Below are 23,802 nucleotides of genomic sequence, written 5' to 3'. Positions count from 1 at the left end.
GGAATGTTCTGCTGATGCTTGTGAATGTGGGCACCCAGCGGCCAGGGAGGATGTAGCTGTGCGGGTGCACTGGTCTGGGGGATGTAAACCTGGTGTGCGCTGGTCTAAGGCATGGGTCTCTTTGTGTGCCTGCTTAATGCTGCGGCCACAGGTCGGTGTTATGCCTTCGTGGATTGGGGGCAGATGTGACCTGGCTGCACAGGTCAGGCACTTTCTCAGAGCTGGGAAGTGAGGCTGAGGGCTGTGTGCGTACGTGGTTCTAGGACTGCTGTAACATGCAGTTCCCAGAGCTGAATGATGTGATTCGGGACCCATGTGCTTGGGTAGGCCTGGGAGTGCCGTAAGTGGATGCACTGAGCTCAGGGAGGGTGGGGTGAGGCTGTGCGATACTATGGGCAGGAGCGGAGGTAGCCTAGGTATGGAGGTTAGTGCCCACAGTCTTTATGTGCTGGAAACAGACTGCAGGGAACAGGGAGGGGGAGTTAGTGCTCAGGAGGGTTGCAGGAGAGGTGGGTTGGACTGCACTTGGGGCAGGTACGTGCACTGGGAGCTGGTGGGGTGGGGGCGCCTGGAACATGGGGAATGGGGGTGGGTGACAGGTGTGTGGGGTGTGGAGTGAGTCACCGGTCATGGGACTGTGCCGGTGAGGGTAGCACGCCCAAGGAACGCAGCCCGGCTTACTTCCTAGTGCTGCATTCCCGTTTGTGCACTCCCATGGGCTCCACCTCTCTGTGCCTCGTGCCTCTGCACTAGGCTCCAGCTTTCTGCCTCTCAGTTCCTCGGCCTCTGCAACCAGGGCTGCTGCATGAGGTGCAGAAGGCTCTCCCAGGTCAGCCACACTCCTGAATTGCCACCTCAGTTGCCCTTCTGTCCGTTCTCTAACTTTTCTGTGGAGCAGGGCTGACCTCGAGCTACTCTAGTGGGCAATCTTCCCGGAAGTCCCCTCTCTTTCTCTTTGACATCTGACAGTTTGATTGGTAAGTATCCTGGAGTATGTCTATTTGGATCTATTCTGTTTGGAGTACCCTGCACTTCTTGGTTCTGAGTTTTATGCCTTGCCAAGAGATGGGAAATATTCAGTGATTATTTGTTTCATTAGTATTTCTCCTCCTTTTCCCTTCTCTTCTCCTTCGAGATACCCACAACATGTATATTCATGTGCTTCATGTTGTCGTTCAATTCCCTGGTTCCCTGCTCATATTTTCCCACTCTTTTCCCTATATTTTCTTTTGTGTGTTGAATTTCAGATATCCAGTCCTCTAATACATCATTTCTTTCTTCTACCTCTGCAAACCTATTGTAGGTTTCCATTTATTTTTCATCTCTTCTATTGTGTCTTTCATTCCCATAAGTTCTATGATTTGTTTTTTCAAACTTTCAATTTCTTCTTTTTGTTCACCCAATGCCTTCTTTATATCCTCCTCCACTCGTTGATTTGATTTTTGATGAGCTTTTCCATGTCTTTTCGACCATCCTGAATTAGTTGTTTCAATTCCTGTATCTCATTTGAATTGTTTATTTGTTCCTTTGACTGGGCCATATCTTCAATTTTCCTAATATGACTGATTTTTTTTTTTTCTGGTGTGTAGGCATTTGATTTCCTTAATTTGTTTATTCTGGAGGTTGTTCTCACTCTTTTACCTAAGATTTTCTTGCTGGATGGCTTTGTTCTCTTTCTGTTTTTTGGACATTCAGTTCAACTTATTCTAGTCCTCTAACATAGGCCCTGTTTAATTGATCAGAATTTTTCAGTTCTTGTTTTTCTGTTTCTTGCCCTGCCTATATGGAACCATTGTTTTTTTCTTTTATGAGGAGGGTCTCCTCAGATATTATAGCCCCAGTCAGATTTTCCCAGACCAGACTGGCCTCCTCTCAGGAGGAAAGTGTCATCTGTGTCAGTGTTCCCTGTGGGTGAGACCCAGCAGGTTGTCAGACTTTCCTATGAAGCCTCTAGATTTTATGCTTTTCCTGTCCTACCCAGCATGTGGCATTTGTCTACCTGTGGCTTCCCACCAGCATAAAGTCATGTGGTGCCTTTAATTTCAGCAAACTCTCCCTGCTGGGGGCATGGTTGAGACAGACCTGAGGTTTTAGGTTGACATTAATTGCTTCAGTTTTCCAGTCCCTGGGGCTTGAATTCCTTGAGAGAGGGATTCTACTTGAGCTGTGCCCCACCTTTCTTTTGGGGAAGGTACAGCCTTCAGTGAATTAGCTCCTTTCATCTGACTAGTTACTTTGTGTCTCAGACAAGCCTAATTCTGCCCTTGCTTTGGGAAGTGCTGGAGCCTGAGGAGGCTTCTAGTTCTATCTAATAGCTGTAATAGCTGTTAATTGGTAGAAAAAAAGCAAAAAAAAGCAAAAAAAAAAAAAACCTCTTCAGAGCAGGACCACCCCCCTCCCACCCGCCTTGGGTTTATCAATGAAGAACTTAAGTTGTTACGTGGCTCTATTTATCCTCAGACTCTATGTGCCCCCTTTTCTAGAGTCCAGACCTTTACAAGTATTTTGTGCTGTCTGACTCAAAAAGCCTCTTTTTTTGTTTTCCCGTCAGCCCCACACCTTCTCTGCTGGGGCAAAAAGTCCTAGTACCTTTAGCACTTATTCCAGGTTTATCTGTGCTGGGGACCTATTTTCAGTAGTCACAATTTGTTAATTAAGTCTGCAGTTGGAGCTTGTTTGAGCTAAGCCCTTGCTACTAGCAAAGTCTGTTTTGTTTCCCTTTGGTGAACTAGGCTGCTGTGCTGTGGAGAAGGGGTGCCAGCCTCTGTGACTTGGGGCACTTTCAGTTCTGTGTGGAGTCTCAGCTGGCCCAGCTTGTCCAGACCGGTGTACACTGTGTGTCTGATTACTGATGTAGCCCCAGCAGTTGTTCTGTACTGTTCCTGGCTATTTACTAGCTGCTCTGGAGGATGAACTAAATTCCACACTTCACTAGGGCACCATCTTGCCCCCCATTTTCTCCCTCACTTTTGAAGGGGAGTTTTGCTATATATATAATTCTTGGTTGGCACTTCTAATCTTTCAGTATCCTACATATATCATTCCATTGCCTTCTTGCCTCCATGGTTTCTGCTAAGAAGTCTGCATATTGTTTTACAGTGCTTCCCTTGTATGTGATCACTTTTCTTTGTGGCTTTCCGAATTCTTTGTCTTTGACATTTGACCATCTGATTCGTCAGTGTCTGGGAGCATGTCTATTTAGATCTATTCTGTTTGGGGTACACTACACATCTTGGATCTGTAATTTAATATTTTTCATAAGAGGTGGGAAATTTTCAGTGATTATTTCTTTCATTATTCTTTCTGCTCCTTTCCCACCCACTTCTTCTTCTGGGACACCAATAACATTTATATTTGCTTGCTTCATGTTGTCATTCAGTTCCCTGACATCCTGCTCACATTTTTCCATTCTTTCCCCAGCTGTTCTTTTGTGTGTAGGATTTCAGACATCTGTCCTCTAGTTCATTAAGCCTTTCATTTGCCTCTTCAAATCTGCTGTTGTAATTCCCCATAGTAGCTTTCATCTCTTCTGTTGTGCCTTTCATTCCTATAAGTTCTGCTTTTTTTCCCCCCAAGCTTTTGAGTTCTTCTTTATGGTTGCCCATTGTCTTCTTTATATCCGTCATCTCTTTTGCAGTATCTTTCCTCAACTCACTGACTTGATTTTTGAATTGATTTAGCATGCTTGTTTGAACATCTTCAATTAGTTGTTTCAACTCCTGTATCTTGTTTAATTGTTAGTTTGTTCCTTTGATTGGGCCATATCTTCATTTTTCCTAGTATGACTCATAATTTTTTTGCTGGTGTCTAGGCATCTTATTTCTTTGATCAGTTTCTTCTGGAAGTCATTTTCACTGTTTTACTTAGGGTTTTCTTGTTGATTGGCTTTGCTCTGTATCTTTTCTTTGACTTTCAGTTAAATATATTCTAAACCTCTAGCACAGCTTCTATTTAACTGATCAGAATTTTTCAGCTTTTGTTTTTCTCTTTCTTGCCCTGCCTATATGAACTTCTTTTGAGGAGGGTCTCCCCAAATATGATTGACTTCAGTCAGATTTTCCAGGCAAGTCAGGCCCAGGTCTTAGGAGGATTACTTGATAATCCATATCAAGTTTCCCAGAGGATGAGATCTAGCAGGTTGTCTGACTTTCCTGTGGAGCCTTTAGATTCTGTGCCTTTCCTATCCTGCTCAGCAGTCAAGAGCTGGAATTGGTACCTGGCTCTTTGTGTCCCTATCCTTGGGCAAAGCTGTTTTCCAGTACTTTGAGCTCAGCCGACTCCAGAAGCCTCCATCTTGTTTTGTTATTTTCTTTGTCAGCCCTGTCTCCTCTCTACCAGGAATTACCTCAGGATTACTTTCCTACTTTCTCTGGGTTTATCTGGGCTTGGAGCTTGTATCTAGCTGTCCACATTTATTAATTAAAACCACAATTGGAGCTTAGTTGAGCTACCCTTCAGTGCTTCAAGTAGAGAGGATCTCTGTTTCCCATGGGGGAGAGACTCTAATCGGCCTGCCATGCCAATGAGGGATGGCCAACAGCCTCTGCAGTTTAGAAGTTTTACTTACAGTTCTGTGCAGTGGTCTTGGCTCTTCTACCCATCACAGACTGATGTAAGATGTATGTCACTGATGTCCCCCAAACAGTTTTCCAGACAGCTCATGGCTATTTACTAGCTGCTCTAGAGGATTAATTAATTCCACACCTCCCTACACCACCATCTTGCCCTGCCTCCTTAATTATCTTTGAATGTCTGGTAAAAATCACCAATGATACTATCTGGTACTTGGCTTTTCTTTTGGGGAAATTTTTAACTATTGATTCAATCTCTTTATTAGTTATAGGACTGTTGAGATCTATTTCTTCTTGAAGAATATTTCATAAAGGCTATCTAATTTATTTCCATATGATTATTTATAGATGTCTTCTGTAATCTATTATTTCTGTAAGGTCAGTAGTTATATACTCCCTATCATTTAAACAAATTTTTTTATTGAGAAATCTTCACACACACACACACAGTCCATCCACAGTATACAATCAATGCTCACAATATCATCAGATAGTTGTTGCATTTATCACCACAATCATTTTTTAGAACATTTGCATCACTCCAGAGAAAGAAATAAAAAGAAAAAAGAAAAAAACTCATGCATTCCTTATTCCCTGCTCCTCCCTCTCATTGACCACTAGTATTTCAAACTACCATTTTTGTTATCCCTTATCGCCCCTATTATTTATTTATTTACTTAATTAATTAACAGAACTAAAGCATATGTCTGAATAAGATTAAAAGGGGGAAATATTGGACTATGTATATGGTAACAGAATAAAATATTTTTAAAAATATTTTAAATAGGGATTGTTTCATAAAACTTGAGATATAACGTCTTTGTACACATAAATGGCCATCTATGATCTTGGAGATCTACAGTGGTCATTATTAACTTCTTTATGCTTTAATTCTGGTCTTGATGGTCAATAAATAATAAAGGCAATAGATGTGAATTTGACCCAAGGTATCCTGAGTTTTGGCACTACTGTTTCCACTTGAGGACCAAGACCAGCAAATCTCAGTAATGTTCAAAGGGTTAACAAACTGATATAGAAATGTTGGAAAAGTTGTCCAGAATAGTTTATTTCTGTTCTAAACCTGAAAATTACAGTCCATAGTATTGAGCTAGTAGGTAAAGGAAGACACATTGAGAGGGTCCCCATCCCTCAGAAGAGAAACAAGCCTGAAGAAATAATGGAATATCCAAATTGCCAATTAATTTTCTGTTCATAAATTTCTCTGTTGCAGATGCATGGAATTTTAGTAAGAATGAACCAATGTTGCATTTGTGTAAGATCCATTAGTTGACTGAGACCTTGTGAGTGCCTCCAAGTGAGAGGTTTGTAGTACAGAGGCTGAGCTGGTTTGAATCTGTGGTGGACCCCAGAAAAGCCATGCCCTTTGATCCTCATTCAGTATTGCTGGGTGGGAGCATTTTGATTGTTTCCATGAAGATGTGACCCACCCAATTGTGGGTGGTAACTTTTGATTAGATGATTTCCATGGAGGTGTGTCTCCACCCACTGAAGGTGGAGTTGCTTGCTGGAATCCTGTAAAAGAGGAAACATTTTGGAGAGAGTCTCTTTTGGTAGAGCCACAAGAAAGCCAGCAGATGCCGCCACATTCGCCATGTGCCCTTCCAGCTGAGAGACAAACATTGAACGTCGTTGGCCTTCTTGAGGAGAGGTGTCTTTTTCCAGATGCCTTTGATTGGAGATTTCTATAGACTTGTAATTGGGACATTTTCTCGGCCTTGGAACTGTAAACTAGCAACCCATTAAATTCCCCCTTTTAAAAGCCATTCCATTTCTGGTACATTGCATTCCAGCAGCTAGCAAACTAGAACAGAAGCCTTTTTTACTTTCCACCTTTTCCTGTGGCCTTCGTTGTTTGTATCCTGTATGTTGGGCTTCTGCTCATGTCACTGACATTAAAAACATTTATCATTGTTCTTTTATAATTTAAAAAGCAGTTTCACATCACAATATCTCCCCTTAGTCTTTAGGGTAACACTTTTAATGTATTACTTATGCAGATAAAGAAGCGGTGGCTTAAGAGTGAATAACCCCCAAAGTCATATTCCTGGCACACGAAGAACTCCAGCCTTCTGCTTTCTCTAGGCGCAGGATCAAGAGTGGAATACTGGAATTACAAGCAGCACACCGGAAAACACGTGGCAAAATGTGGAACATTAGGCGTATCAATCAGGAGGAAGCTCCATTTCCCCGTCCCTCGTCCCCCGTCCCCGGCCAGGCCCCTTGGATATTCCTGGCGAACAGCGTGTGCGCGTCCCATTTCGACTAGGGGTGGAGTCATGAGAAACGACCTTTTCTCAGACCCCGCCCAGGAAGCCCCGCCCTTATTTAAACACCCTTCAATGACAGCCCCCATCGCCACGCCTCCCAACTTGCCCCGCCCCGCGGCTCCTAAAGTAGGTACCGCGGAGCCCCGCCCCTGCCCCTTTAGCAACCCGTTTCTGGCCTCGCCCCCGCCGCTGGCTCCGCCCCCGCCCCGACTCCGCCCCCGCAGTCCTTCCGGTTTTACCCGCGGCTGCGCAGCTCCTGGAGGCCCCGCCCCAGAGCCCGTTCGCCTCGGCCACGCGGCTCCGCGTCGTCCCATGTTGGTCAGTGCACGCCTGACAGTGGTCGCCCCGCTCCTTCGCGCAGTTCCGCCTGCTCTCGTTGCCGCCATGAACACTGGCACCTTCGTCGTGTCGCACCCGCTCAATTACCGCGGCGGCGCCCGCGTGGAGCCGGCGGACTCCTCCGGCACCGAAAAGGCGTTCGAGCCCGCTACGGGTAACCCGGGGGAGAGACGCGGGGGCAGACGCGGCGGCGCGGGCGCCAAGAGGCCGGGCGGGGTCAGCTCTCCCCCGCCCCCAGGGGTGCACGTAGTTTACTGCCCTGAGCCTTCATTTACTGTGTTCAGCGAACATTTCTAGAACACAGATAAGTGCAAATGAAGAGTATAACGTTCTATGGACAGGCAGCTTATACATCTGAGGAAACGAAAATGTTTCTAGACGAGGACATGAAGGGGGCCGTAGGACAGTGGAATAGCTGGTCAGTTGCGCGATGGGATCACGGGTAATTTAAAGTCCGCCTGAACAGAGTTCATAAGGTCACGATGCGTGCGGTTGTGTTTCTGTTAATTATTAATTTTTGCAGAGCTGGGGCTGTAATGTCTTCAACTGTGTTAACGATTTCCAGGAGGACTGGGGGGGAAATAAACATTTGTGCGGAAAGTATCCAACGAGCATGAAGTAGTGTTAAAATGTTTATGTACATAAGTCAGAATTGGAAAAGGAAATTTAAAAAACCCACCTTAACCCAGAGCTTAATGTGTGCCATTTGGTGGCACTGGATCCATGCAGGCGCTGAATTTACTCTGGGAACTCTGAAGATCTCCAAGATAGGAACAGTTTTTGTTTGTTTTTTTAAGTCTTGTTTTTATGTTGGTTTCGTTAGCTTTTATGCAGTGTTTGTGGGGAGAAAAATGTGTGCAAACTCTAATGGCAGGAAGCCAGAGTATCAGGATGTTCTAGTTTGCTAGCTGCGGGATTGCAACACACCAGAGACAGATTGGCTTTTACTAAAAGGGGATTTATTTTGTTAATTCTTCAGAGGAAAGGTAGCTAGCTTTCCGCTGAGGTTCTTTCTTACGTGGAAAGGCACAGGATGGCCTCTGCTGGCCTTCTCTCCAGGTCTCTGGGTTCCAACAACTTTCCCCGAGTTGACTTCTTTCTGCACCTCCAAAGGCCTGGGCTGAGCTGTGAGTGCTGAGATGAGGTATGCTGAGTTGCTTGGACTGTGTACTATGTTGCACTCTCTCATTTAAGCACCAGCCAATTAAGTCAAACATCATTCATTGCAGCAGGCCCGCCTCTTAACCGACTGCAGATGTAATTAGCAACAGATGAGGTTCAGGTACCATTGGCTCATGTCCACAGCAACAGAACTAGTTGCCTTCACCTGGCCAAGTTGACAACTGAATCTAACTACCACACAGGATTACAAGGAATTGTGAAATTTGGGATTGATCACTCACAGTAAAATTGTCAGAGCAAGGCAGGACCTCAGAGATCAGTAACCCCTCTCCCCTACATATATGAGTAAACAGCCTGGCCTCACTGCTCAAAATGATTCAAAAGAAACAAAAATTTCCCTTTATCTTAAACTTCTTGCACCTATGTGTGACCCTCAGTCACTGCCTGTGGTAGTTAGATTCAGTTGTCAACTTGGCCAGGTGAAGGCAACTAGTTCTGTTGCTGTGGGCATGAGCCAATGGTACCTGAACCTCATCTGTTGCTAATTACATCTGCAGTCGGTAAAGAGGCGGGCCTGCTGCAATAAATGATGTTTGACTTAATTGGCTGGTGCTTAAATGAGAGAGCTCAAGGTAGCACAGCCCAAGCAGCTCAGCATACTTCATCTCAGCACTCACAGCTCAGCCCAGGCCTTTGGAGATGCAGAAAGAAGTAACCCCGGGGAAAGTTGTTGGAACCCAGGGGCCTGGAGAGAAGGCCAGCAGAGGCCATCCTGTGCCTTCCCATCTAAGAAAGAACTTCAGTGGAAAGTTAGCTACCTTTCCTCTGAAGAACTAACAAAATAAATCCCCTTTTATTAAAAGCCAGTCCGTCTCTGGTGTGTTGCATTCCAGCAGCTAGCAAACTAGAACACTGCCTTTACAAACTGCCTATTCAGACTTGTAGTAGGAATTTCAGATTTACTAAATCTCTCTGGAAAAAGCAGAGTCCCAAGAGTTCTTATGGAGAAGAAAAGGAACTCTTGAATCTAGTCAAGAATTTCTGGAGTGAAGAGTCAGTCATTAATTACTTTGGATATTGGGCCTAGACACCAAACATTGCTTCAGAATAGAGATAGGGGAGGGTAAGACTGAAGTAACAAAAGGAGAGACTGGGTTTTTTATATTTGAGAAAAACATTTTCTTGCTGTTAGGGTCCTCTTTTCCTGGTACTGCTGTTTATTAACCATGTTCATGAAGTAGCAGTGGTATAATATAACTTACATAGAGCATAGACGAGGGCTTTAAAACCTGAGTTTATAACACAGGAGCTGGATTACTTTCAACTTTGATTTCGAGATTGTCAAACAGTGTTAAGGAGTGTTGAAGAATGATTTATAGGAAATTAATGTTAATAAACCCAAGTATTAACAGTGGAGGACAGAAGTTCTTAATGCTAAGACTGTGGTAAGCTTAGGGCAGGGGATACAAACTTGCTCTAGTTCTGTGATGTGGCTAAGAATCTTTTCTGGAGAAAGGTTTGCAACTTGTATCAGATTCTTAAAGGGGTCAGTGACACAAAATATAGTTAAGAACTGCTGGCATAGGGGCGGCCATTAAACCATATTTCAAAAAGAAGGGGATTACTAAAAGGAAATGTGGATACATAATACTTTATTTAAATGTGTAGCAACAGTTTGAGATAACACTAAATTTTCCTCTCTTCATAGGCCGAGTGATAGCTACTTTCACATGTTCAGGAGAAAAGGAAGTAAATTTGGCTGTTGAAAATGCAAAGGCAGCCTTTAAAATATGGAGTAAAAAATCTGGCATGGAGCGTTCCAGAATCCTTTTGGAAGCTGCCAGTATAATAAGGGTATGTTTTAATTTATTTCTTTCCAGAAAGCCCCTCTTGCATTGCTCTGAGCGTTATATCTTTCTTTTTTGTTTTTCAGTGATAACAGTTACATTCCCAATATTATGTCATCACTACCACTATTCATTACCAAAACTTTTTCATCACCCCAAACAGAAACTCTGTACCCTTTAAGCCCATCCTCCCACCTTCCAGCCCAAGGTAACTGTAATCTACCTTTTATCCTTATCAATATGCATATTTTAGGTATTCCATATATATGAAGTCATGCAATATTTGTCCTTTTGTGTCTGGCCAATTTCGCTCAACATGATGTCATCAGGGATCATCCATGTTGTAGCTTGTGTCCGAATGTCATTCCTTTTTATGTGAATGATGTTCCATTATATATGTATATACCACATTTTCTTTATCCATTCATCTGTTGGTAGACACATGGATTGCTACCACTTCTTGGCTGTTATTAATAGTGTTGCTGTGTACAATGATGTACAAATATCTGTTCAGTCCTGCTTTCAGTTCTTTTGGCTAAATACCTAAAAGTGGGATTGTTGGGTGTTACTAGTTTGCTAGCTGCTGGAATGCAACACACCAGAAACAGATTGGCTTTTAATAAAAGGGGATTTATTTTGTTAGTTCTTCAGAGGAAAGGCAGCTAACTTTCCACTGAGGTTCTTTCTTACATGGGAAGGCACACGGTGATCTCTGCCAGCCTTTTCTCCAGGCCCCTGGGTTCTAACAACTTTCCCCGGGGTGACTTCTTTCTGCATCTCCAAAGGCCTGAGCTGAGCTGCGGCTGCTGAGATGAGGAATGCAGAGCTGCTTAGGCTGTGCTACCTTGAGCTCTCTCATTTAAGCACCAGCCAATTAAGTCAAACATCATTCATTGCAGCAGGCCTGCCTCCTAACCGACTGCAGATGTAATTAGCAACAGATGAGGTTCAGGTACCATTGGCTCAAGTCTGCAGCAACAGAACTAGGTGCCTTCACCTGGCCAAGTTGATAGCTGAATCTAACTACCACACTGGACCATATGTTAATTACCATATGGTAATTCTATGTTTAACTTATGTTCATATGTTCTGTTCTTACTTTAAATCTTTTGATACTTTTATATCAGATTATAAAGATCTTACTTTATAAGTGGGGGACAATTATTTTTTGGTTGGAGTATTATGAAAGTAGCCATTGTTTCACTTCACAGGAGAAGGGAAACATGTAGAACTATTGCAATACTATTTAAATAAAGAACCATTATGTATGTAGTCTGTTTATCTACTTCCAGCCCTACTTCAGGTCAGTTGTCTTTTATACTACAGAGTGAATTGCTGGCTGTCAGTGTTCATTTGGTCATGGCATGCTCCTGGGTAAAACTTCCGATGGCCTTCCCTATCTTAACATGGCCTACCAGGTCCTTCCCAAACCCACCTTTTTTCTCTAGTCTCACTTCCTTTCATCCTCACGCATTGTGGGCCCCAGCTGTCCTGCACTACTGGCCCTTCGTCCTAGGCCATGCATGCTCTCTCACATCCCCTACTTCTGTACATCCTCTCCTGTTGTACTCCTAGTAAGCATTCCTTCACATGCTTTTGCTGAGTTTGATGCCATTCCTATTTAAATTAAATATCCCTTAAATTAAAGTCCCCTTGGACTTATATCTATACCACTTAATGCACTGCTCTATGATTATAATTACCAATTTAAATATTGCTTTCTTTCCATTTGAGGCTTTTAATTTCTGTAAGTCAAATGGCTGGCCTTCCATGGCTGGCCTTCCTTCCTTCCTTCCTTTTTCCTTCCTCCCTTCCTTTTCTTTTTAGAATCACTATTAACTTTGTCACTCTTTATAGACAAAATAGGAAACATCCATGTCAACTTAATATTCTAAAGAATGAAGTTGTATCCAAACTGTTGAAACTTACGTAGGCAGAGAAAAGATGCTGAATTAAAAATATTTTATATTCGTGCCCCCAAAATGTCCTCCAGAGATTTGTTTTTGTGTGTATAAATCCATAAAACTAATTTTTATTAGATTAATGTATATATATTTTTTGCATGGGCAGGCACTGGGAATCAAACCTGGGTCTCCAGCATGGCAGGCGAGAACTCTGCCTGCTGAGCCACTGTGGCCTACCCGAGTGTAGTATTTTTAATAACCAGACTATGTGGCCTGGTATCTTCTGTCAGAATACAATTTCAAAACTAAGCAATTGTGTATGCACAACAATATTTTAGGACTGCTCTAGGTTATAGAACCTTTCCTCTTGTTTGAGAGATATTTACGTCAAATAAAGACATTTACAAAGGGTTCATAGTATACCACAGCCCAAATATGATTTTCATTTATTCCTTGTAAGGAAGTGAAGCATTCATAAGCTTCTCTAGTAAATTCAGTGCATTTTTCCAACATAAATAACATAAGCTATTCTATTCGGTTTACATTAATTTCAATATTTAATGACCAAATACTAAAGGAATGAAATTATATTATTAATGGTTATATTATATTTGAGCATATTGTGGAATCTTTATCACACAATTCAATTCACATCAGTACTATAATTCACTCTTAAAAAACAGTCACAGGTACATACAAAAAAGTATATCATCTACTTTAAACCACTCTAAAAGATTTACTTTAACAAAATGGCCAATTTCCAAATCCCTTTTCTAAGTCTGGCATAAGGAAAGTTTGATCTGTTCAAATCATCTGGTTTGTCATCCTATAAATGGTGCTGTCATATCTGGGATCCATGTTCCAGATATTCTGAAATACAATAATCACAGCCAAGGTCAAGGTGATCATTATCCAAAGTACCAAGCTGAAAACCAAGGGATACTCAAAATTATATTTATATGCAAGCTTATAGGAACTTGCTGGGTTGCTCATTGGTTTTGCCTCAGAGTAGTCCTTGACTGTGGACAAGGTTGTGTCAAATGACTCAATAGTCTACCATCCTATCATAAAGAGTGTACACAGCATCTGCAAACTTGCAGAATATCAACAAGAATCTTAGAAGCATCTCTCAATTGTTTAGTCTTCCACGTAACATTTCCCAATTTCATCCAAATCTCCCAGCTCCAGTGACTATAAATCAGGAAAAAATCCTTGGGAATATGTTTATGTTGAGACAGTAAACTTGAAATATGTAGCACTTGCAGTTCAGAAAGAGAGAATCGATCAACTTCATTGTTCCTATTCAGAGAATTGAGGAAATGTGAACTGAGAATGGAGTTCTTGAACAGGTTATTATGGAGCCTGAACATTTCTGAAAGGTGTTCTGAAACTGAGTTTACCATCCTTACTGTATACAACTGTTTCTTCACTGGGAGCCAACTGCAAAGTTACAGGAGTTTTTTTTTTCAGAAAATAAGGAATGAATGGAATTTGCAGCACTGTCAAGACTTAAAGGAAGTGTGTTCTCCAGAGGACATGAGATCACTATGTGGAAGTAGAGCCAGTTTGTCCACTTCCTGCACCATCACCATAGCAGTAGCTCTAAGACGATGGAATGGGTTACCAACTGCAAGTCCTGGCCAAGAAAGTCTTTCACAGAGAAGCCCCAGAGAATGCAGCCACATCTGGGTTTCATGCTCCCAGTATAGGCCAGTTTCCATCTTGGAAAACAACAGTTAGAACCTGTTGAACTTAATATATTAAACTGATTCCCTAGAATGCTTCTCACCAGCAAGGACAGAACACGGGCACAGCCGTGGTTCCACAGTGGCTTCAGCAGTGTAGCACAGGATGGAGCAGGTTGGTGGGACATGTGAGGGGTGACGTGTGGTTTCTTTTTCCTTTCTTTTTGAAGTCTCTCTAATGCTTGGACCATAAATTGTAATCTTTCATCTTTGTTTTGGCATTTAAATAAATTTAGAAATTTTAGCATTACTTCCTAAACAATTATTTCTCATACTCCTCTTGCATGGCACTTTCTCCTCAGAGGGAGAAGGGAATATGACTTAGATATAAGTAAATGTGTAACATACGGTCCATGGTAGTTCAGAGACCAGAGTGAAGGGTATTAAAATTGGTCATGAAGTTATTAAAGGTGAAACAAAAGCTTTGTTTAGCTCTTGTTTGTAAGCAGGTGTGAGACTTTATTCAGTTAAGAAATGAATAAAAATGTTGCCTTTTTTTAAAAAAAATTTTCATGTTATGTAAAGTGCTTTTCATGCATAATTGTATTTAATTATCAAAACATCTTGAAATATAGCTGTTGTTTTACCTAATTTACAAATGAGGAAGCAAACTTAGAAAAATTAAAAAACTGGTTTAGAGTCATATAACTAGTAAATATGTGACTAGTCTGTTGAACTTTAACACCTGTGATGTTTTCAGTCAGCCCTGCCTTGTGAACCACGTAAGAGCTCCAGGCTTGTCAGGATTTCAATGGGTTTGTCTTCGCTCATATGGTTACCTTACAAAGGCTAGACACTGGGACCTGCTGAGGGTTTTTAAGAGAAAGGGAGAGGCAAAGAATCTGCTCTTTACTTCTTTTCTTTTATCCCAGTGGATATCTGTTCAAGTAGTGTTGTGAAGCAAGGCAGTGTAGAGGAATAACGGTTAGAAACAAAGCACCTGTTTCCCAAGAAATACTTGCAGTGGTATGTTGTGATGGCACATAGTTTTATCTTGTGGCTGCTCCTGCAATAGCAGGGGGCCAAAAACTTATGTTGTGTTTCCCTTCTACCCTTGCCTCCGTAATTCAGGGTGGACAAAGGAACTCTGTGTTCCCCTAAAGCAATATTAGTAATCAGTAGAAATCCACTTGGACTCCTTGGCAGCTATTGTCAGGGACATTTTTTTTTTTAATGATTCTGTTGTGAAATATCAAAAGATCTCATGATGATATGAATGAAACTGGTCTGGATAGGACTAAGATAAATCAGAATACAGGGTAAAGGATGATGTTGTCTATATTTCAAAACTTCAACTTCTGTGTGAGACCAAAAGGAAAGATGTTTATTTGGTGCAAAATTTACATTTTGGGTAGTGTGTTTCCTAATTTAACTTGTATGATTAGTTTAGTTGAACACCTTAAGTACATGGAATCTTCAATAGGGCATGAGAATTTTTTGGTTTCTCCAGGTTAGTGTGATATCTGATAATATCTCAGAGTAATTTGGGCAGTGAATAAAGAAACATTTGCAAAGTCCCCTTAGGGTGCTGGGGAGAAAGGAGGAAATATTCAGCCTCCCCATTTGAGAATTTCTGATATTCTTACAAGCAGTGTGGACAACCAAATCAATAGACTGAGTCCTTGATCTTGGGGATCGCCCCTATGAAACTTACTTTTGCATAGAATAGGCTAAGCCTACTTAAAATTAGGACTAAGAGTCACCCCCAGAGAACCTCTTTTGTTGCTCAGATGTGGCCTCTCTAAGCCAACTCAGCAGGTGAACTCACTACCTTCCCCCCTACTTGGGACATGACTCCCAGGGGTGTAAATCTCCCTGGCAATGTGGGACAGAAATCCCAAAATGAGCCAGGACCTGGCATCAAGGGATTGAGAGAACCTTAACCAAAAAGGGTAAGAGATAAATGAAACAAAATAGAGTTCCAGTGGCTGAGAGATTTCAAACAGAATCAAAAGGGATCCTGGATTGTTTTATTTCTTTTTCTATTGTCTTTTTATTTCTTTTTCTGAATTAATGCAAATGTTCTAAGAAATGATGACTATGCAACTAAGTGATGATACTGGAGGTTATTCGTATTCATTATATAGATATCCCTTTTTAGTTTATGGTGTATTGGAGTGGCTGGAGGGAAGTACCTGAAACTGTTGAATTGTGTTTCAATAGCCTTGATTCTTGAAGACAATTATATAAAAATAAAACTTTTACAATTTGACTGTGTGATTGTGAAAACCTTGTGTCTGATACTCCTTTTATCCAGAGTATGGACAGATGAGTAAAAAAAAAAAATCTTAAAAAATAAATAATAGGGGGGGATAGGGGTAAAATAAATTGGGTAGATGGAAATACTAGTGGCCAGTGAGAGGGAGGGGTAAGGGGTATGGAATTTATGAGTTTTTTCTTTTTTCTTTTTATTTCTTTTTCTGGAGTGATGCAAATGTTCTAAAAAATGATCATGGCAATGAATACACAACTATGTGATGATATTGTGAGCCATTGATTGTACACCATAAATGGAATGTTTGTGTGTGAAGATTTGTCAATAAAAATACTTAAAAAAAAAAAGCAACTTATGATGATTTTGTCTAAATAATCTTTTTGTGAGAGTGGAGAATGTTAGACTCAGAGGAGAAATTACATGAGGCCAGCTATTACATTTTATTTTCTTGGAGAATTCTAGCCTTGAAACAGTCTGCCAAATAGCTACCTATCCATTATTGAAAAAAAAACAAAAGTCTCATGAGAATAAAACTTCCTATTCTTTCGGTAAATATTCCAGAGTTCAGCAGTGATAGTCACAGATTTCTTCCTGTTTGTTCACTGTTATACTTTAAGTGGAAGCAGAATAGTATTTTCGTATTGCCAGTGCAGTATTTTTTCATGTGCATGAAATGTTACATACTGATTTATCAGTTTATTCGTGCTGATTAGTGAGTCAGTACTTCCTCTCTAGAACCTTCCTCTCCTCTTGCATTCTATAAAAGAAGTATAACTACAGCACATATAGTTGATCTAACTCTGAAAAACTTTAATATTAATCATACTAATTTAAGAATGGGGAATAATTTATATCTGTCTTAAAGTACCCTATTCTAGTATTAGTATTACTGGGAAACAAATTAATTGTTAAAAAGTTGTTTTGTTGAGTGTGGAATCAGGCAAAGAGAAGCTTTAAAAGATAATTTAATTTAGACCATGTCCAAACTTGGACAAATGATCTTTCCTCAAGGAACATGTCCATTCAGTAAATGCAGTATTTATGTAGAATTTATTAATTTCTCCTTTTAGAAGTAGTTCCTTGAAGGCACAGACTGGGTCTATACTTTTTCCTTAGTAATATGTGTGGAATGAATTAAAGCATTTTATACCCATGGTCTTCATAGAAATACATTCCATGTTTAACAAACTGTCCTTTCCTGTATTCCATATGGATTTTTGTATTTTTACTTCCACTTTCTTTGAGGTTTGTAATGTAGATAGAATGCTTGTGTTACTAATTTCTGTTGTCATTCCATTTTACTTCTGGTTAGCCTTTCTGCTTGTCAGTTTTAGTAAGAGGATGCTTCTTGTCAATTACTTGATTCCTCTTTTATGTATGTTTAGAGTTACCCTAATGTTCATTTTAAATTGGGCCCCTAATAGCAGCTGTCTGTTTTTTACATATTCAATTCTTTTATCTTCTTTAAGCCAGAAAAATGTGTTATTTAGCTTTTTCTTTACAGATCTTATTTCCTAAACTCTGAAGCTCATTTCTGGACTCCCCAGAGTCTCTTTTTCCTTGGTAAATAGTGAAGGCCACAAGTGGAAACAGTATTAGAAAATAGCATTGATGAGTGTTGAGCATTTCAAAAGAATTGCCTTTTTGTTTAATATTGTACATTTCTTTGGGTGAATTTAATTGATGAATGTGTATAGCTTTTTAAATGTCAACTGTGTTAGGCTGTTTTGTAAAATTTCCCTAAGGAATGGCTGCTCTTACTGTAGACATACAGGCATATATGTGTGCATATATATATATGTATATATGTATATACACATACATACATGCGTATAAATTTATATGCCTGTGCATAAGTAATATTCACTTATCAAAAATTTTCTTATCTTGAAATGATGTTTTGGTCTTATCTGTCAATTTGAGGGGAAGAACGGGATTGCTGTTTGACAGTAAGTTTTTATCTTGCGTCCAAATGTAACACATCTATTACTTTTACTTTCATTTAATGTGCAAGGTGTTTCTGTTTTTAAAAATTGAGCAGTGTATTCTGCTTATGTTGAAGTGTAAGGTCATATGTCCTAAATTTAATCTTCTATTTTACCCAAAGAAACGGCAGAATGAAATCGCTACTCTGGAGACCATCAACAATGGCAAGTCCATCTTTGAGGCCCAGTTGGACATTGATACTTCCTGGCAGTGCCTGGAGTATTATGCAGGCTTGGCTGGATCCATGGCTGGTAAGGTCTCCCCTGGCCCTCTTTGATCTGACTGACAAGGAGGCAGAAGAGCAGAACTTAGTGGTGAAGGGTACAAATTTTGGAATTTAAATAGTACTGGGTTTATTGCTTTCTACCTGGTAACCCTGGAAGTTACTTTGTCTTCCCTACCTGCTTGGGGTTATTAGCACCGGCGTAGATAAGGAAAAGATAACTTCCAGGATTTATAAAGATTAAGTGAGATAATATATGTGAAGCACTTAGCATGGCACCTGATCTTTAGACCAAGTTACTAAAAAGCCACTGCTCTCAAGAGCATATTTTATTGATTTGGCCCCAAATTTTCTTTGATTACTTATGCAGTTCACAGAAATTCATATTGGATGGTTTGGTAGGTCCCAGGGGGAAGTATTCTGAGGCTTTGGGGTCCTCAAACTCATCCCCTGCTGCTGAAACACTGTGTTCCCCTCCCTCTTCCTCCTTCCCTTCCTTATTCTCCCCTTTCTCTTTCCCTGCCTTTCCTCCTTTCTCTGCCCCTCAGTTTCCCTTTCTCTTTATCCTTTGCTTTTTTTTTCTTTCTTCCCTCTGATTCTCTCCCCCAACTCCTGTTCTTCATTTTCAGACTCTCTCTGCCTTTCACTTTCCACTGCTCTGCCTGTCAGACTCCATTGCCCTCTGCCTCTCAAGGTTTTCTTCTCTGACCCTCATATATATATATATTTTTTTGAGCTAACAGTAGAATATTTATTAAGTACAAATGCAGAGAAAGAGCACATGGGCACTCTCAAAAGAGGAAAGAAGTAAGAGGTATACAATACTGCGGGAAGGGTTTGCTTTAAAAGATTTTTATTCCTTTTGTAATTTTATTAACTATTTTACTACACTCCCCTTCTTCCTCCTTTGTTGATGCTTGATCATAGCTCACTCACTCCCGTGAGGTCAGTTGGTCCCAGGTGCTATTTATTGCTTGGCTTTACTTACTCCTTTGTTCAGGGCTTTTCCTCCTACCCTCCCTTCTCTTTAGGGTGGTGCCCCGCAGTAGTGCATTTGGGTGGGTCGGCTGCTGCCTAGTGTTTTGCATAGGTGGGTAGCCCCAGGAGAGGCTCTTCTGACCTTAATTAATCATCTTTGCTCAAGGGCTTCTTCATGGTATCTTCTCTCCCCTCTCAGGTTTCTGATCTAGTCTGTTTCAACTTCTCCCTCCGAGAGCTCTACCCCTTAATTTTAAGGGTTGCCGAGGGTTGAGGGTCTGTCTTGTGTAGTTGTTTCCTGTTTGTCAGGGAGCATAGGCCCTATCTGATGGGTTGAAGAACTTTCTGGCTATCTCATTTAGCTTGAGTGAGCCCTGGGGGCAGTTAGAATGGCTGAAAATCCTTGCGTTGTCACGAGTTTGGTGTGGAAAGTCTTCTAGTCTGGATGAAATAAACTTGGTGAGAAGCTTAAAAATACAGGGACCAATCAATACCAAGAGGAAGACAGAAGTGAGTGGGTCTAGGGGAGGTATTAGCCAAGAGAGAATGGGGAACAGGGAAGGGAATGACTATCTTTCATGTCCAAAGGTGAATCTTAGCTGGGCAGCTCATTCCTGCTCAACTGGGGAGTAAGATGGTACATGTTGCAAGTTAAGGGATACAGGGATGAGGCTTAGAAGGGGCTTGATTGATTAGGCTATGGCTTTGGTTGCCCCATTGGGCTGGTTATTCCTCTGAGAGATTTTAGTATCGCCAAGGCAAGGAATTGCAGCTGTTTCTGTTAGTAATAGCACGGCATTTAAGAGATTATCTCTTAACCATGTTTTATTGGGGTTCCACCATTTGTAAGAAAGCCTTACTCTGTGCACTGCTGCCTGAGCATGCAGAACTAGGAAGGCATACTTGAAATCAGTGTAGAAATTTAGCCTTTGACCCTCAAGTTTTATATAAAAGAAGTATATAACTTTTTTTGATGTAGGAACCTAATATAGTATATTTTGGTCTATATATGCTTTTTGATTAACTGTATGCCAGTTTGATCAGAATGGTATTTTCTTTTTAACATAGAATTTTATGGAATTTAAAGTAGTTTTTTCCTTTTTCAGTAAGATCAGGTGGTCTTGAGAGGACTAATATTTAGTGATGTTAAGCTCTTTTTTTGGTAGGTCTGAATCTGATGTTACTACGTTTTGGCAGGTGTTTTTTCTTTTATGCATCAGTTTCCCCAAGATAGTATGAAGGGTGTTACTAATTTTTGAAATTGGGTTTTGTTTACATTAATATTAATAATTTTATTAAGATTAAATGAATCAATTTAGCAAGTATATTTGAGTATCTATTATGTGACATGCATTTAAGTGCCGGGAATCTAATTGTATAGGACAGTATTGTCAAAGATCTGTGCGTCTGAAATTCTATAATGTACCAGGCGCCTTTTAAAAGGAAAACATCTCATGGTTCATTAGTGTTGACTTAAATTATTTTATTTATAATTCTATTTAATAGTTATAAGCATAGACCTAGGTAGAAACTGCTTAAGGTTATAGCTCTCTGAAAACAAAACCACAATTAATGGAAAATTGAATCCAAACAAAACTATAGAACTAATGGAATTGATGTAAGCATGGTTGACTGTTACTGTTTTGTTGGCACTTTGCTTGGTTGTATTGTAAATAGATTACTGCTGTAGCAATGCTTTCTTTTTATTCTGAGCAGGGCTCAGATTTCTAGCTATCTGGTAATCTTGTCTTGGATGCCCTTTGAATTCCTTAACAGATTTCCAGTCGAATTTATAGCTTTTTATTTCCTTTTACTTTTTAAAAAAGAGTTATTAGGGTACCTAGAGCTAGACAAAGCTAAAGAAGGGGAATGGTTATCTGATATGTGCAGAATTATTTAAGTTTGTATGGTGCGTACACCATACAATGGAATAGATTAAAACCCTAGAAAGGGTTAAATACTCTAGAAAGCCATGATTAAAACCCTAGAAAAGCCATGTTTTAATCCTGACCTGTCTTGTGAAGACAGCCATTTCTTTTAATGTCTGTTCAGCAATGTAGGTTGTAAACTCGATCAGATTATCTCCACAAAGATGTGACACACCCACTTGTGCATGTTAACGTGTGATTAGAGGGAGCTATGACTCCACCCATTCTAGGTGGGTCTTGATTAGTTTACTGGAATCCTTTAAAAGAGGAAACGTTTTGGAGACAGCAGCAGAGCAACAAGAACCACGAGGGCCCACACAGCCAGAAACCTTTGGAGATGAAGAAAGAAAATGCCCCTGGGGGAGCTTCATGAAACAAGAAACCTAGAGAGAAAGCTAGCAGATGTCACCACATTTGCCCTGTGCCTCTCCATTTGAGAGAGAAATTTTGAATGTCACTGGCCTTCTTGAACCAAGGTACCTTTCCCTGGATGCCTTAGATTGGACATTTCTATATCCTTGCTTTAATTTGGACATTTTCACGGCTTTAGAATTGTAAACTTGCAACTTAATAAGTTCCCCTTTTTAGAAGCCATCTGTTTCTGGTATATCACATTCCAGCAGCTAGCAAACTAGAATGTATGGATATACCACATTTTGTTTGTCCATTCATCAGTTCCTTCCATCTTTTGGCAATTCTTAAGTAAAGCTGCTGTTCTAGTTTGCTAGCTGCTAGAATGCAATATACCAGAAATGGAATGGCTTTTAAAGGGGGAATATAATGAGTTGCTAGTTTACAGTTCCAAGGCCGAGAAAATGTCCCAATTAAAACAAGTCTATGGAAATGTCCAATCAAAGGCATCCAGGGAAAGATAACTTGGTTCAAGAAGGCCAATGAAGTTCAGGGACTCTCTCTCAAATGAGAAGGCACATGGCGAACACAGTCAGGGCTTCGCTCTCAGCTGGAAGGGCACATGGCGAACATGGCGCCGTCATCTGCTAGCTTTCTTTCCTGGCTTCTGGTTTCATGAAGCTCCCCGGGAGACGTTTTCCTTCTTCAAAGGTCACTGGCTGGTGGACTCTCTGCTTTGTGGTGCTGCTCTCTCTGAATCTCTCATTCTCCAAAATGTTTCCTCTTTTATAGGACATAAAAGAAACTAATCAAAACCCACTCAAATGGGTGGAGACATGTCATCCCCTAATCCAGTTTAACAACCATTCTTAACTAAATCACATCAACCAGGGAGATGATCTCATTACAGTTTCAAACATACAGTATTGACTAGGGATTATTCTACCTTTAAGAAATGGGATTTATATTAAAACATGGCTTTTCTTAGGGGGCATACTTCCTTTCAAACCAGCACAGCTGCTATGAACATTGGTGTGCAAATATCTATTTAAGTCCCTGCTTTCAGTTCTTTTGGTCATTTACCTAGTAGTGGGATTGATAGGTCATATGGTAATTCTGTACTTAACTTTTTGAGTAACTGTCTTCCACAGTGGCTGCACCATTTTACATTCCCACCAGCACTGAATAAATGTTCCTATTTCTTCACATCCTCTTCAATACTTGTAATTTTCTGTTTTTTTTTTTTTTTTTTTTTTAAGTAGTAGCCATCCTAGTGGTATGAAGTGGTATCTCACTGTAGTTTTCATTTGTATTTCTCTAATGGCTAATGATGTTGAACATCTTTTCATGTGCTTTTTAGCCATTTTCATATCCTCTTTTGAGAAATGTTTGTTCAAGTCTTTTGCCCATTTGTTCATTGTTTTGTTTGTCTTTTTATTGTTGAGTTGTAGGTTTCTTTATATATTATGGATATTAAATCCTTATTGGATATTTGACTTCCAAATATTTTCTTTTGCTGAGTAAGTTGTCTTTTCAATTTTATGATAAAGTCTTTTGATGCACAAACATTTTTAATATTGATGAGATCCCATTTATCTATTTTTTTCATTGGTTGCTTGTGCTTTCAGTATAAAGCCTAAAAAAATCAGATCCTGAAGAGGTGTCTGTATATTTTCTTCCAGCAGTTTTATAGTTCTGGTTCTTATATTTTGGTCTTTAATCCATTTTGAATTAATTTTTATATATGATATGAGAAGGGAGTCTTCCTTCATTCTTTTGCATATGAATACCTAGCACCATTTGCTGAAGAGGTTATTCTCTCCCAATTGAGTGAACTTGTCAGCTTTGTCAAAACTCAATTAGCCATAGATGTGTGAACTCTCAGTTTGATTCCATTAGTCTGTATATCTATCCTTGTGTCAATACCATATTGCTTAAGTCACTATAGCTTTGTAATTTGCTTTAAAGTCAGGAAATATAAGTCCTCCAACTTAGTTCTGTTCTTTAAGGTAGTTTTGGCTACCTTTCCCTTCCAAATAAATTTGATGGTTGGCTTTTCCATTTTTGTAAAGCATGCTACTGGGATTTTTTTTTTTTTTTGCCTCCAGGTATGTTTTATTGAAACTGCTCACAATTTACAAACTGTTTCAAAAATCTAAGCCAGAATACTTACTATCTTCACATCCAATAATTATAACAACCTACATAGGAATCAAAAACTATAGTTGTTAGGTAATTTGTTAGAATGAAAAGTAATGTCAGATGTCACACCACTTTTAAAAATACATTTATTTGAAATAAATGA

The 23,802-nt window shown here is 40.1% G+C and overlaps 1 protein-coding gene and 1 pseudogene across 2 annotated transcripts in view; one reads left to right on the top strand and one right to left on the bottom strand.

Moving 5' to 3' along the window:
- The first annotated feature begins 7,128 nt into the window (after positions 1-7,128).
- The window catches only part of ALDH9A1 (aldehyde dehydrogenase 9 family member A1), a 67,132-nt gene continuing 50,458 nt past the window's right edge, over positions 7,129-23,802 (top strand). The window contains exons 1-3 of one of the 2 annotated variants that reach the window (XM_077156811.1): positions 7,129-7,352; positions 10,029-10,174; positions 18,139-18,268. In XM_077156811.1, the coding sequence (XP_077012926.1) occupies positions 7,172-7,352; positions 10,029-10,174; positions 18,139-18,268 (457 nt within the window). In that variant the 5' untranslated portion in view covers positions 7,129-7,171. Of the gene's footprint in view, positions 7,353-7,452; positions 7,617-10,028; positions 10,175-18,138; positions 18,269-23,802 lie in introns of those variants that run through there. The other variant, XM_077156812.1, reaches the window with a different exon arrangement.
- LOC143678885 (renin receptor pseudogene) lies at positions 12,876-13,944 on the bottom strand (annotated as a pseudogene).

Source organism: Tamandua tetradactyla, chromosome 4, assembly GCF_023851605.1.
Source record: "Tamandua tetradactyla isolate mTamTet1 chromosome 4, mTamTet1.pri, whole genome shotgun sequence".
NCBI lineage: Eukaryota > Metazoa > Chordata > Mammalia > Pilosa > Myrmecophagidae > Tamandua > Tamandua tetradactyla.
This window is presented reverse-complemented; position numbering and strand designations above follow the sequence as displayed.